At 35.6% G+C, this 16269-nt stretch overlaps 1 protein-coding gene across 1 annotated transcript in view; it reads left to right on the forward strand.

The window, feature by feature from the left end:
* NELL2 (neural EGFL like 2) overlaps positions 1 to 16269 on the forward strand; it is a 200001-nt gene that overhangs the window by 53751 nt on the left and 129981 nt on the right. The window contains exons 4-9 of the mRNA XM_036761454.1: positions 7950 to 8123; positions 8217 to 8313; positions 11003 to 11075; positions 11243 to 11325; positions 11764 to 11892; positions 13221 to 13323. Coding sequence (XP_036617349.1) covers positions 7950 to 8123; positions 8217 to 8313; positions 11003 to 11075; positions 11243 to 11325; positions 11764 to 11892; positions 13221 to 13323 — 659 coding nt within the window. The remainder of the gene's footprint in view (positions 1 to 7949; positions 8124 to 8216; positions 8314 to 11002; positions 11076 to 11242; positions 11326 to 11763; positions 11893 to 13220; positions 13324 to 16269) is intronic.

Consider the following 16269-nt stretch of genomic DNA (forward strand, 5'->3'; position numbering starts at 1 on the left):
TTTCCTCACCAGCAGTTTAAAAAAATGTCCCTTGTGTCTGTAAGGTTTTCAATTTTTTGCTTAAGTTTTCATAATCCTTATAATTTTTTTGATTGTTTTTATCAGCATTGTTGATTATTATAAGTGGTAGGTAGTGGTCATCATCTCTGGCAAATAGTATACTAGTTCTACCTGACAGAATTGCTTAAATAATAGCTTAAATGGGATAGCATGTAAAGTGCTTTGTAAATTCCAAAGCACTATCTGAAAGTCAACTTAAAATGGCAAAGAATCAGAACCTAAGATTAAACATTATCTGTAATGGACACACACTACTGGCCTTACCAATAAAATTAGGGACAAAGCAAGGATATCCATTGATGCCACTATTACTTAATATAAAATATTAACATAAAAATGTTAGGCACAGCAATGATAAGAATAAGAAATTCAGGTAATAAAGAGGTGAAATTGTTATTTGCAGATGATACTTACAGAACACTAGAGATTAAACAAAAAGTTAATAGAAAAAATTGATAACTTCAATAAAGTAATGTAACCATTTGCTTTTCTCTATGTTACTAACAAAATCCCACAAGAAGAAATGGGAAAAGTAACAGCATTCAGAATTATTACAGAAGGTATAAAATATCTAGGTAAAGTATCTAGGTACATGTTAAGACACCTTCAGTAAAAACTGTTTTTATATTAATCAAAAATATATGTTTCTCACAATTGAGGTTAAACAATATAATTAAAATATTACTTAATTTACATATTTAATGTTAAATCAATCTGCAAAGGTTTGATCAACAAAATTATAAAGACAAAAAATAACCAAATTCCTCTACAATACTCAAAAGGCATCATATATACTAGCATAGTGTTTGCTTAGCCCAAAAACATGGCATAAGAACTCCTAGTCTGACAAAAAATGTTGGGAAACCTGAAAAGCATTGTGGTAGAAATGTGGTTTTAATTTTATAATATATCAGTTTAAATTCCAAATTAATACATGAAATGCCAAATTTTGTCATTTCTACATTCACAATGTCATTTGTATACATCTCGTTTTGTTCAGCCAGTACTGTCTTTGTAAAGGTCCTCTCACCTGGAATACCATAACATAAATAATCTTCCTGACTCCAATCTCTCCACACTCTAATCTTCCATTCAGCTGCCAAAGTGATTTTCCCAGAATCTGCACATGTGCGCGCGCACACACACACACACACACACACACAATTTCAGTAGCTCCCTTTTGCCTTAAGAATCACATATAAAATTCTGTTCAGCACTTAAAGACCTTAACAACCTGATCTCTGCCTAACTTTCCAGTCTTTCTCTCCCTTTATTTCTCTGCAAGCCCTCTACATTACAATTTCACTGGCTTACTTACTATTCATCACATACAAAACTCCTCTTGACTCCATACATTTGCACTGACTGTCCCTGGAAATCTTTCCCTCCTCATCTCTAACTCCTAGATTACTTGCTTTCCTTCAAGGCTTATCTCAAATCCTACTCTTTTTTTTATTGTAGGCCCGTTCCTACTACTAATCTCTTTTCTCTGATATTACCATCTACTTAAACTATTTACATATATCTTGTACTTATCTCTTATATACATAGTTATTCTTTCCACTAGTAGAATTTGGGCTCATCAAAGATAGGTATTGTTTGGTCTTTCTTTTTATCTCTAGGTCCTAGTTCATACATGGTACATAGCAAATTATTGATAAATGCTTGTTGTCTCACTGACATGATCTAAATATAAAAGGTTATATCATTAAAAAAATCTAGAAGACAACATAAGGAGATATCTCTTACAACCAAGACTGGGATGGGGGGGGGGAATTCTTGTCTAACCAAAGGATATAAATGATTATAAAAGACAAGTAACTTCAGTTACATAAAATTGAAATACTTCTATCTAATCAAAATAAATTCAGTTAGAAAGAAAAAAATTGTAAGAAAAAAAGCATCTTCATAGTTTATCTAATAAAGGATTAATATCCAGATATAAAAAGAGTTGATACAAATATTTAAGAATAAGAATGATTTTCTCTATGTAAATTGATCAAAGGATATGTTATGAATAAATGTAAGATACCAACATCCATTTGAAAAAAAAGTTCCAAGCTACTTTTTATAATAAGGGAATGTAAATCAAAATAAATCTCATTATAATTTACAACCATTAAGTTTGTAAAGATGACAAAAGAGGAACAAGATAATAATTGAAAAGTTATGAGAAAACAGACACATTAGTGCTTTTTGGTAGGACTGTTCATTCATTCTTGAAAACCATTTGGAATTATACCCTGTACATTGGGAGCAATAAAGCAGCAATGTGACTTTGAGTACCAAAGTTAATGCAAATGGCAAAAAGCAGCTACATGCCATGAGAAAATTTGAGTGTGACCTGGCCCATCCTTGGGACTATGCCTTTTTAGTTCTGTTTCTATATAACATTTTGCCTGGCCTGAGGTTGGTACAGAGAACTGCCACAACCCTGCAGCTCCCCAGGAAGGGCTTCATGAGTAAGTTCTTCCCAATGAAACCTATTTAAAACCATGCTGGCAATTCTACTCCTGGGAGTCAAGATGGTGTAGTAAGCAATAAATAATCACAACTCTCCAATACTCACCTCCAAACAACCATAAAATAGTGTTCCTGTTGGGGTCTCCCCTCCTCTGGGGGTCCTTGTCCACCAAGGACCTGTCTCAGCATGCAATGATGAGGCGGGAGTCAAGGTGGAAGAAACTCCGACTTATTGGGAGAAATCATCCATTTTCGTAGGGTTTGCACTACATGGGCATAAGCAAGTGGCCAATGGGTATGAGGATGACAGCATGGGAAGGAACAGAAATGTTGCAGAGGGACAGGATAGAAATGTTGCAGTATGGGTATATTGTTACACTTTGTTCCGGTATGGGTATCAGTGTAGGTATAGGAAGGATCTGGATTGTTGCAATGTATGGTACACTATGGTATCTGGAAGGATATGGGAAAGATTAGGACTGTTGCAAAGCAGTATCTGTAGGGGTACAGGAACAAGGGGAGATGTTGCACTACAGTATCTATGAGGGTATGGGAATGGTCGGGCATGTTGCAAGATGGTATCAGAGCTGTATGAGCTACGTGAGACACGAGGCAGGATATCTCCGTAAAGTATCAAAGATGTTCCAGTAAGTAAAGTAACAAAGCACTGCGTTAGGCAACAGTTCAAGAGCATTAGGTAATGGCCAGCTGGGTCCCTCCTTTTGGGCTTGTGTGTGCCTTGTGGACAGGCTCTGACTGCATGTGTAGGTAGACTACAGGGGCTTCCCAAAGGCGGAGGCCCTCCCTCCGGGTGCCTGCCATTCCACTCCTACTAAACCTGTCTGGTGTACCCAGGAAACAGGCCAAGTGCTAGGGTCCTGACAGCCCCAGGGTCGGCACCGACCCCTTATACGCTCCCAAACAAATCATAGAATAGCAGAACCAGCAAAAAGACAGGGGAAACATTCTTTGAGCCCAAGAAACTTGGAAGATCAGTAATAAAGGTCTGTGTTATTTGGGTAAAAGGGGACCACAATCCAGAATAGGAAGCATCCAAGTAAGCCAGCAGTAAGCCCCACCTCAGCAAACTAGTGGGAGATCCTGAGCCAGAGTACAGTGGAGCAGGTTAATGCCAGCATCAGGGCCCCCTACGTGCCTCAGCAAAGGCTGGGGAATCAGCAGGCTTTATCTCTGAGAACCACCACATGCTTCAGAATAGCCCCAGACATAGATGCACCTCCAGCAGCCAGACCTCTGTAGAGGGCCAGCTCCAAGAAAGTCCATTCTGGGATAAAATACAGGCCAGGTTTTCTCTGAAGCCTGTTCTTGCCCTTGGGCTTATCACTCAGCACGTGAGCTTTCCAAAGCATCCTTGGCACACACGTGCTCTCTCCAAACCCCCTAAGGTACACATATGCTAAACATCACCTGTGAGCTGATTAACACAATATTGTTATGGCAAAAAGGGAACAAAGCACGAGGAAGTCATGTAATGTAACAAAAGTCTCGCCCATGAACTTGTTGATCTGTTTGCCTAAAAAGGTATATAAGCCCTTTTCTTCAGCCTAATAAATGGAGCTGTGCTGTACTCTCCTGCCTGGCCCATGTACTCTTTTCACTCTCCACAGCATTTGGCCATCTCCTGCCATTCAGTGCCATAGCCACTGGCAGCAGACCTCCACATGCTTCAATGTAGCTCCAGGCAAACAGATAAATGTTAACCCTGTGGGTGCCTAAGCAAACAGGCATCCACCAGCCCTGCCCCTGCCACATGCTTCAGTATGGCCCTGGGCAAACAGGCAGCTGCCAGTGGCCAGACTGCCATGTGCTTCAGCATAGCCCCTGGGAAATACAAAAACACCCCATAAGGCCTCAGCACATAGTAAACATCACTAATAAGACCCCAGTTCAGCTACTTGGTAGACCCTTAAGGTCAGCACCAGCCACCCCTCACCCCATGCCCTCAGCACAGCACCAGACACAAGGGTCCTGAGTGGGCTCCAGGGCAACATCAGAGCAGCACCTGCAGCTCTGGGCACAAGAAACTTGAGACAAGAGCCCTTCCACCCCGGGTACAGAACTCAAATTTAAAAGAAAGGAAAAAGGCCAACAAAAATGAACAAAAAACAACAACAAAATAATCTGACCATAGAAAATTATTATGGTGACAGGAAAGATCAAGACACAAACTCAGAAGAGGACAACAATGTCAAAACACCTATGTGCAAAACCCCAAAGAAAAACGGGAAGTGGTCTCAAGCCCAGAAAGAATTCATAGAAGAGCTCAAAATGGAACTTAAAAATCATATGAGAGGTAGAAGAAAAAAATGGGGAAAGAAATGCCAGAGAATTATGAAAAAAGTCAACAGCTTGTTAAAAGAAAACAATTGCTTAAAAAGTTGAATTGTCCAAATTAAAAGGGAGATACAAAGATCCACTGAAGAAAACAACTCCTTAATTGGACAAATGGAAAAGAAAGTACAATAGCTAACTGAGGAAAACAACACTTAGGAGTTAAATTAGGCCAGTGGAAGTTAATGACTCTATGAGACATGAAGAATCAATAAAATAAATTCAGAAAAACAACTGACCTCAAAAATAGATCCAGGAGAGACGGTATCAGAATCATTGGGCTACCTGAAAAATCAGAATCAAAAGGAGGACCTGGACACCATCTTTTAAGAAATTATTGAGGAAAACTGACCTAATGTCCTGGAACCAGGTGGCAAAATAGGCATTGAAAGAAACCACCGATCACCTCAGGAGAGAGATTCCAAGATAAAAATACCAAGGAACATTTTAGCCATATTTCAGAACTATCAGGTCATAGAGCATGATATTCCAGAATGCAAAGGAGCTAGGACTACAATCAAAAATCATGTATCCAGCAAAATTATTAAGGGGAAAAATGGTAATTCAATGAAATAGAAGGCTTTTAAGCCTTCATAAGAAGACCAGAACTAAATAAAAAATTTGACCTCTAATATGTTAACATTGATTTCTTTGGACTGACCATCTATGGCCGCGTTGAATTGGCTTATGAAGTATGGCTTGCTGGCTATCATATGAGTTTTGACACAGTCAGATCCAAACTATCTCAGAATAATTTTTCCTTGGGGTTACAAGGCTGTTGACTTCCAGCTGCACACACGTGAATGATGGCACTGAATAGGGATGGTTGATCTTACTTAATGAGAAGATTGAAACATCAATAAATCTTGCTTGGACAGCTAGCAGTAACAACACCCATTTTGGCATTGCTGCTAAGTACAAGCTGGATCAAAAAGACTTCTCTGTCTAGTAAAGTGAATAATGCCAGCCTTATTGGACTTGGTTATACTCTGACATGCCAAGCAGATGTAATATTGATGCTTTCATCTTTAATTGATGGAAAAACTTCAATGCAGGAGGTCACAAATTTGGGTTGGGATTTGAATTGGAAGTTTAATATAATTTTTAAGTAAAGTTTTAAGTAAAGTATCAGATCTACCCCTGGAAATGAAGAGAAATGAACCCACTCTGTTTTAGCCTTAATATTCTTTTGTGAAATTTCAACAATATAAACTTTTTCTTCTTCCAAAGAATTGTTATAGTACAATCACACTGAAGTCTAGAAGTTTTTGAGTCTATTACAAGAGAGACAGATACTTGAAGGCATGCATGGAAATTGTAATGTTTGTGCCACATTTCTGTTCAGTCCAGTTTTTCAGTGTTATTTTAAATTTGTTCTTCAGTGACAGTGTAGTGTCATGTTATAAAAGAAATGACCTGATCCTCCAGTTTATATATCACCTCCTGCATATCCTACACCACTTTTTCATGACCCTTTATCCAATTGGTCTCTGTGCTATAGTGAAAGCTTTGGTTTTGCATCAGAGTAAAATAAATTAATCCTATTTGGAACATAAAAAAGAAAAATAGGTGGGAAAGGAGTCCAACAAAACTCCTTTTGTAACACAGATATGGTGCTGATACATAAACCAGGAAGAGCTAAAACAGAGAAAGAAAATTGTAGACCAATTTTCCCAATGAATATTGATGAAAAATTTTGAACAAAATATTAGCAATGTGATTATAGCAATTTATTACAAGGATTATACACTTTGACCAGTTAAGATTTATACCAGGAATGCAGCATTGGGTCAATATTAGGAAAACTATCAACATAATTGAGCATATCAATAACAAAACCAACAAGAATTATATGATTATCTCAATAGATGCTGAAAAATGACAATTCTGCCTACACTGATTTACTTGACCCTTTGATCCAGTAATACCACTACTAGATCTGTATCCCAAAGAGATCATAAAAAAGGAAAAAAACCTACATGTGCAAAAATATTCATAGCAACCCTTTTGGTGGTGGCAAAATATTGGAAATGGAGGGGATGCCCATTAATTGGGGAATGGTTCAACAAGCAGTGGTATATGAATATAATAGAATACTATTGTGCAATAAGAAATGATGAACAGGCAAATTCCAGAAAAACTTGGAAAGACTTGTATGAACTGATGCAAACAAAATGAGCAGAACCAGGAAAACATTGTACACAGTATCAGCAACATTCTGTAATGAGCAACTATGAATGACTCAGCTCTTTTTAGCCACAGAGTGATCCAAGACAAGTACAAAGGAAAATCTATTCACATCCAGATAAAGAACTGATGGGCTCTGAACGCAGAATGAAGCATACTTTTTTTCTCTTACTTTATCCTTTTCCATGGTTTTATTTTTCCTTTTGTTCTATTTCTTCTTTCACAACTGTGACTAATATGAAAATGTTTTACATGATAGCACAGGTATAGCCTATATCAAATTTTCTACCATTTTCAGAAGAAGGGAGGAGAGAAGGAGAGGGAGGGAAAAATTTGGAACTCAAAATTTTGTAAAAACAAATGCTGTAATTGGGCAGAAAAATAAAATATTATTAAAAAATAAAACCATGCTGGCATGGACTGCCCCTCTTTTTTCAGTATTTAAGCATTCTCTCAGAGGTGGGACTATCCCTCTAAATTGTTTGATACTCAAAACTAAACTGAAAATACCTTTCAACATAGCAATATAATAGAGATTAAATAACCTCTGGGTGTTGTTTCTAATTTTTTTTCAGTTGTTATTTACCTACCTACTTGATGTTTGCTGAATTGAACTTAAATACCTTTTTTTATTGCCAACTAGGCCTATTTCACTTCTTTTGTCATGATTGAAAATAGAGAAGGACTAGAGGTTTCTCATTATAGTCCTTTAATAACTTTATTATAATTATTAAATTAGAATCAGCCTCAGCATTTTTTTCTCCAGGCTACAAAATCCCATTGATCTTCACCAAAAACAAATTATTCTCCTTCCCATTGATTATTATATCAAATATTTCTATTGTGATAAGGATAGTTTATAATATAATTCTTCATTTATCCTACAGATACCTGGAACTGGAAAGCAGTGGTCATCGAAATGAAATCAGGTTGCATTACCACTCAGGCAGTAAGCAAACTCAAACAGAAGTGTTTCCTTACATTTTGGCTGATGATAAGTGGCACAGACTCTCCTTAGCCATCAGTGCCTCACATTTGATTTTACATGTGGATTGTAATAAGTAAGTGAAAATTGATTCCATAGAGTAATTGTGACATTATAGAATAAAAACAAGAACAATTATGCTTAATTTTCCCATTTTTATTTTATATAGAATTTATGAAAGAGTAGTGGAAAAACCATCTATGAATTTCCCTTTAGGCACAACATTTTGGCTAGGACAAAGGAATAATGCACATGGCTACTTTAAGGTAAGTTCTCATGGAAGAAAAAAAGTTAAATAAGTATTTATGTAAATTCTTTCTGTTTGAAGAATAGAAAACACATGTACTTCTAAGAGGAGTGGATTTTCATTCATTTTAGCAATCTACTCTCCGTTTTTTCCAGAAGGGGAGGGTGAATTCTCTTTTTTATCATTTTTAAAATTGTATTTTATTTAACTGGTAAATTTTTTTCTATTGATGTGTTTAATGATTTTCATTAATTGGACATTTATGAGATAAACAAGGAAAGGGATGTCAGCTGATGTGGTATTCAATATGGCAAAAGTGTTGTTTGAATATTTTGATCTCTTCATAATCAGCCTCACCTTCATCTCTACCTTACCTTTGAGGCTTCTTTTATGGTGATGTTAATATTTGTACAAGGCTTTTCATCACTCATTACTCTTGTTCTCCTTGAAACTTAAAATGTTACATAAGAACATTTATCTGTACAAATCCCCCAGGACATGAAAGTAGTCATAAATTTTTTAGTGACCATCTGAAGGTATGAAATTTTAGAGCTGTTGATGAGGGTTTGGGGTGAGAGGTGCTCGACACCCCAAAGTACCGACACACCGGGTCCTGCTGAAAGAATTCGACTCAAGCCTTCTCAGCCAAGGGAAGGGATAAAGTTTATTAAGAGTTAGCCAAATAAGCCTGCCCCGAGAGATCCCACCCCTTGCAACGCCTGTAAGGAAAAAGGGCCAGACCCATCTGAGCTAGATTGGTTCTGACCCACCTCATGGAGGCAAGATGGAGATTATATACACAAAGGTTGTGGGAGGGATTGAGGGGTGGTCTGGGGTGACCAGAAGAGGGGTCTAGGGAGGGACTTAAGGACGAGGTCAGACTCCAGGGTGGGGGAAATAGCTGAAGGCTATATGGAAATGACAGACCATGAAGGGCTAGGGTAACAGAGCTAGGGTATAGATATTTTGATCAGGATTAAGGATGGGAAACAGGATTAAGGGTGGGAAACAGCTGGACAATAGAGGACTGGGCAAGGTAGGCATTTGGGCTTAATGGTTATAGCCTCAGGCCAAGGCCAGGTCGAGTGGCAAGATTCAAGGAGAGTTCAAGGGTTCAAGGGGTTCCCAGAGACTGTGCCCTCATCACTGTCAGGAACTGATTGAGTTGAAATCATCTAATCCACCAAAATTTTAAAACCATGGATAAGAGAGGGTATGTGACTTGTTTAAATTTACTCAAATACTTGTAATAAAACAGGGACTATTGAACATTATGTGCCATATCAATAAGAATCCTAAACAGAATGAATGTTTTAAAAGAAAAACTAATCGCAAATAAAAACTTAGACTCAAACCCAAGCACTGGGAAGAAAAAACAATAATAAAAATTTCACTTCTATAATTTAGTCTATAAAAAATTAATAATTATAATTTAAAGACTTTTTTGTTTCTCTCACAAATATATCATTTTATATCCCCCAAATAATATTTTTCTGTACAAAGAGAAAAATATGATTATATGTGAAATTATAAACCTCTATTATACATAGCTTGCCTTTAACATTTATGTGTAAATGGTGAGGGCACAGTCTCTGGGAACCCCCTTGAATCTGGAATACAGTCCCTGGGAGCCCCCTTGAACTGTCCTTGAATCTTCCAACTAGATCTGACCTTCCCCAGAGACTATAGCCTCACATTATCATTAGGCCTAAACCTTGCCCTCCATTGTTAACTATAGATATGCATGCTTTCAGTTACTTCCCAACCTTGATATTATTCAATGATAGTATTCATGCCTTCAGGAACTTCCTGCCCTTAATTCCATTCTCTTGGTTACTGTATTCTGACCTCACCTGGTCCTCCTTAGACTTCCCCTCAAGACCCTTCCTAAACCCCTCCTCTAGTCACCCCAGACCACCCCTCAATCCCTCCTACAATCTTTGTGTATATAATCTCCATCTTGCCTCCATGAAGGCGCTCAGATTCAATCTAATTCAGTAGGTTGAATCTGGCCCGCTTGTGGAAACAGGGGGGGGGGGGGGGATTTCTTAAGACAGCCCATTATGGTGAATCCCTAATAAACTTTCTCTTTTCCCTTGGCTGAGAAGGCTTGAGCTGAATTCTTTCGGCAGGACCCGGCATGTAGGTATTTTGGGGCCTCGGTGGTCACCCCTAGAAACATATGGTTCCTTACAATCATCATTTTTACAAAAAACCTCTTCATATATATAATATAGTGTGAATTTTTTGCTGATTGTGTTTCTTTTAGAATTTTTTATCTGCTTCAGAGCCCTTCAAACCAGAAAAGACTTTCAGATTGCTTTTTGACAGGTCATTTTCAAGTTTTACTGTAATGATGAACTAAAAATAATATTCCCAAGTATACAGCTATTGGCACTTAATTACAACATTACATTTAATTGGAAGACTTTAAAAATATTGTTGATAAGAGTGTAGGTGTTTGTTATGCTTGATTTTTTCTTTATATATGGCTGATCGTAGAAATGATGTATTCAGAAAAATTATTTTCTAGGTAGTTTTTTCTCAGTACTCTATGTATTCTATGAAGAATGTGTACGATTCATATGTATACAATGAAGAAGTATACAATTTGACAGATAAAATCAAATATATACATGTGTGCGTGTATCTATATATATTCATGTATAGATAGACACACACATATATTGCATATTTTTCATACACAGGGAATAATGCAAGATGTGCAATTACTTCTCATGCCCCAGGGATTTATTACTCAGTGTCCAGATCTTAATCGCAGTAAGTCTGTTAATTCTTGAACTCTGTAATGAAAGGTATGCTTCTTGTTTAATTTTGTCCTGCAAATCATTTTTTAAAACTGCCCCCACACATTAGGTGTCAACACAGACACCCAGACTGAATCCCTTGTAAATAGAATTTGATAAATACAGTGTTTGTAATTCCAGCATGTCCAACTTGTAATGACTTCCATGGGCTTGTGCAGAAAATAATGGAGCTGCAAGACATTTTGGCTAAAACATCAGCTAAGGTAACACTTTTTCAGAAATAAAGATTGGGATTTAGAAAACCCTTGGGGTCCACTTGAGTTTCATTTGTAACCTCTGGTATTCCCACAAAGAGCTTTCTTTAGAAGGAGAGAGAGTCTAAATGCTTACCTAAAGAAAAACTCATAAAAATCCAGATCCCAGCCATCTGATAAAAAATGATTCAGTAAAACTAGAATTAAGGAGATTACTTAGTTACATACTGCTTCCGAAATAGAATTTGAAATAGCAAATATTAAGATTTTCCTTAAAAATATTTCTCTGAAGAATATTCAGTCTAGAATTTTATAATTGAAAAGACCCCTTACTATACCTGCTATTATTCAATTTAACTCTAAAAATAAAGGTTGTTCTTGAAAGGAAGTGTTTTAGGTTTTTCAATATCTGTAATGGTAAGCACTCAAACCACTTTTGTGCCATAGCTATCCCATGCTGAACAGCGGATGAATAAATTGGATCATTGCTATTGTGAGAAAACCTGCACTATGAAGGGTACTATCTATCAAGAATCTGAATCCTGGACAGATGGCTGTAAGAACTGCACATGCATGGTATGGCTTCAATTTAAGCAGAATCCATTATGCCCTTTATCCTTTCTTTTAAAATTTATAAAGTCAATGTAATTGTAAAAATTTTAGGGTACATTTTCTTGAGAATGCTACACTACCATATCAGAATTTAAAGCACATTGTATTGATTTTTTAAAAAATCACTTTCTATGTTATAAAAACAAGTATCACTTATAAAATGTTACTAAATTAGAGTTTTGGTGAATATTTGGAGTTGTCATTTTAAATAAATTTGTTAGGTACTTCCCAAAATGATACTGCCCTTAGGTCTTTCCCATGGGCTGTTTCATGCTTTTATTAATCTTCTATAATTAGACTAAATGATAGAGAATGTCATTAACCTAGTTGTTTAATGACTGTCTCAGAAAGGACGTAATGTAATTTAGTAATTTTTATGAGTAAACAAACCTATCTTTTGGTTACAAATCATAAAAGTACATAAAATCTTATTATTTACATATATCTAATCTCTTTATTGCTAATATACATATATATTTGTATACAGTGTGTATTTATATACAAATATGAATGCATGTATATTATATACAAATATACACATATATGCACATTTATTGTTGTTGTTCAGTCATTTCAATCATGTCCAACTCTTTGTGACCCCATTTGGGGTTTTCTTGGCAAAGATACTGGAGTAAATGGTTTACCATTTCCTTTTCCAGCTCATTTTATAGGTGAGGAAACTGAGAGTTTATTATTATTTTATATATTATATAATATTATTGTGTATTATTATTAATAAGGTTAAATGACTTGCCCAGCATCACACAGCAACTAAGTGGCTGAGGTTGGATTAGAACTCAAGTCTCCCTGCAGCCTGGGCTGACCCTCTAACCATTGTGCCATCTAGCTGCTCTATAAATGTACATATGTGTGTTTTGTACAAATATTTACATACGATTATTTATATATTTACATACAACACATATCTGTACATATACATATATTAGAGAGAAAGAGATTAGATATCTCTTTATGATGTTCTGCTTGTCTCTCATATACAGATATGTTACATATATCTTTCTCTCAATTATATACATGTATATATATATATGCAAACATGCATTATATATTATAGAGATATATGTATATGAGAGAAGTATTTACATCTACAAATCCTTTACAGGGAAATGATTACCAAAATTTTATGCTGTTCAAGAGTAACAAGAGAATATTATATTTATAATTTAAATCAATATGTATTGAATAGTTTAATATTTAAGGAACAGATTAAACATACTTAAAGATTGGGAAACTAGAATTTTTGTCCAACATTATTTGTGTTTTCTTCTTAGAATGGCACCATCCACTGTGAAACACTGGCCTGTTCATTTCCTGATTGTCCATCTAAGTCTGCCCTTGCTTATGTGGATGGCAAATGCTGTAAGGAATGCAAATGTGAGCATGATCTTTTACTAAGTACCTTTTCTGTGAAAAACAAGGGTTTGAAATTAGAGCTATTCATGCATCATTATCTAAATCTGGAGAAACTTCACAACTTCTCCAAAAGATGGAAATAAGAATACTACCTTCTGTACTTTGGGCTCTCAACCCTGTTAACTCCAATTTTAAATTTTCTTGTCCTTCTGACAAATCAGAGGAAATATGGTTTGGATGAATAATTTTTCTGAAGTTAAAGTTAAAAAGATGTCTTGCACAGTACCAGAAGTAATTTAATTTCTTTTATCATTTAAGTTCCCAAATAGTTAAAGGACTATATACTTTATTACCTGCAAAAATGGAGTAAAACCATGGTTCTGATGATTTGAAAGCGCCGATAATTTACTGATCCATTAGTATGAGTCAATGAGAGATAAGACGATTTTAGGAAATACCAGAGTGGACAGGACTGGAGCCATGCTCCTTACCCAGTGAAAGGACCAGTAAATTTTCTCACCATGTAGCTGTCATAGTGGTCAACTCTTCTTTTGGTATTAGGTTAATGAAGCATCTCTGGACAACCCTAAAAATAGATTAACTCATATGATGAATTTGGAGATGATTGAATAATATTCCTGTTTCTGGGATCATATAATTTGGTCACAGAACCATAGATCCTATCCCAAAGCTAGGAGTTCAGACACCGTCTAGTTAGTCTTCCTTATTTTACACTAATTTACATTCGTTAGAACTAAACGCTTTTGTGTAATAATGCATTATATTTGTTAAGGCCAAATACTTATAAGGATATAATATAGCCTCTCTGACCTCTTTAAAAAGGTATAATTAATTTCAATTTAATTTAAATAAGACTTTTATGTGTCACTAGTTTGCTAAACATTCTGGTAGTTTCTGTGTGAGATACAAAGTACCTATCATAAAGGTAGACACTCCAGGCCTAATCTCCAAGGCCTGGTGCTCTATCCACTGTGCCACCTAGCTGTCCTATATATGTACATGTATGTGTTTTATACTCATATATGTATGTATTTACATATAATGCATATTTGTTTATATACATAAATTAGAAAGAGATTAGATATTTCTTTATTATATTTGGCTTGTCTCTCTTAAGATGTGTTACATATATATTTTTCTCTTAAATATGTACATGTATATATACATGTATATGTAAAAATATGTATGTATGCATATATTAGAAAGAAAGACATTTTATGTGTGCATTTATACATATATATGAAAGGGATAAGTGATAAGTGTGTGTGCATGTGTGTGTGTGTGTGTATATAGATGTAAATACAGATATAGATATAGAGAGAACCTATTCAGGGAGACAATTACTAAAATTTTCATGCTGTTCAGAAATACAAGGTAATAGTTATATTTATAATTTAATTCAGTGTATACTGAGTAGTTTAATATTTAAGGATCAGACTAAACATACTGGAAAACTGGAAAACTAATGTAATTGGGAAACATGATCTAGTAGGGAAATATGCCACAGAGATATAACCATAGTTGAGGTCAAGGAAGAATTAGGTTCAAATAGTACCTCTGACACATATTGTTAATTATGTGACCCTGTGCAAGTCACTTAATCTCTATGTGCCCCAGGCAGCTCTCTAATCTGTTCATTATAACTATACTTATACTACTCAGTTGACAAAAGTAGTCGTTCAATCAAGAAGCATTTATTAAGCACTTACTATATGCCAAGCAATATACTAAGTAGAGAGGGTATAAAAGAAAGCAGAAATAAATCCTGTCTTCAAAGAATTCACTTTCTAATGAGGTATAAACTATGTAAATCATGGTATAAAGTGTATAAATATCAGTGTACCATTTATACATATGCATACACATATGTGTATATACATATATACATACACACATACAGAGTAGGAAGGTATTCTCAGAGGAAAAAAGCAGTACCATGTGAGGGAAACCAGGAAATGCTTTCTGCAGATGAAATGAGCTGAATTTTGAAGGAAACCTTAGAAAACTAAGAGATAGAAGCAAGGGTATGCTTATAAATATTTAAAAATTTTCTTCCTCACTTTCTTAAAGTTCAGACTAATAGCAAAACAATAAATCAAGCCTTGGTTTATAGTATTTGCTGATTTCTGAAGTGTAAATACATGCTCTCACAGAAAATTTAACAGTTGGCATTCATGAACTGGTATGAACTGACTTCAGTACACCCTTGGGTGGAGGTGAGGAAGAATATTGTCATGGGGGAGAGTCAGCGAAAAGGCACAGAAATGGGAAGTGGAACATTGTGTTTGAGGAATAGCAAGTAGGATGGTGTAGTTAGATTGTAGAATGAACCTGCAATCAATAAAGTGTAAAAAGACTGAAAAGATAGTAAGGAACCAAGTTTTAAAAAATTGACTATAAATACTAAATAAAGGACTTTATATTTGGTCTTGGAGGTAACAGGGAACTGCTGGAGTTTATCAAGTGGATGGTGACATACTTGGACCTATATCCATTGGAAAAATAAAAATTGTACCTAGGGAAAGGAGAGATTAGAATGGAGAGAGAGACTAATTAGAAGACTATTTTAATAGTCTAAGCAAGAAGTGATGAGGTCCTGAACTAAACAGGCAGTTGTGTGAGTGAACAGAAGAAAATACATTCAATTGATGTGAATTTTGAAGTGAAAAGATTTGACAATGAGAATATCCAGGATGATACAAAAGTTGCAAGCTTGGATGACTAGGAGGATGATGGCATACTCAATAATTATGGAGAAGTATGAAAGAAGGAAAGATTTTGGGGAAAAGATAATGAGTTCTATTTTTGACATTTTAAGTTTGAGATGTCTTTGGAACAACCAACTTGAGATTCAAAAAGGCAGTTAGTAATAGAGTACCGTAATTCAGGAGATGACTAGGGCCGAACATATAGATTGGGCTATCATCTTATTAAAATTATCATTGA

Source organism: Trichosurus vulpecula, chromosome 5, assembly GCF_011100635.1.
Source record: "Trichosurus vulpecula isolate mTriVul1 chromosome 5, mTriVul1.pri, whole genome shotgun sequence".
Taxonomy (NCBI): domain Eukaryota; kingdom Metazoa; phylum Chordata; class Mammalia; order Diprotodontia; family Phalangeridae; genus Trichosurus; species Trichosurus vulpecula.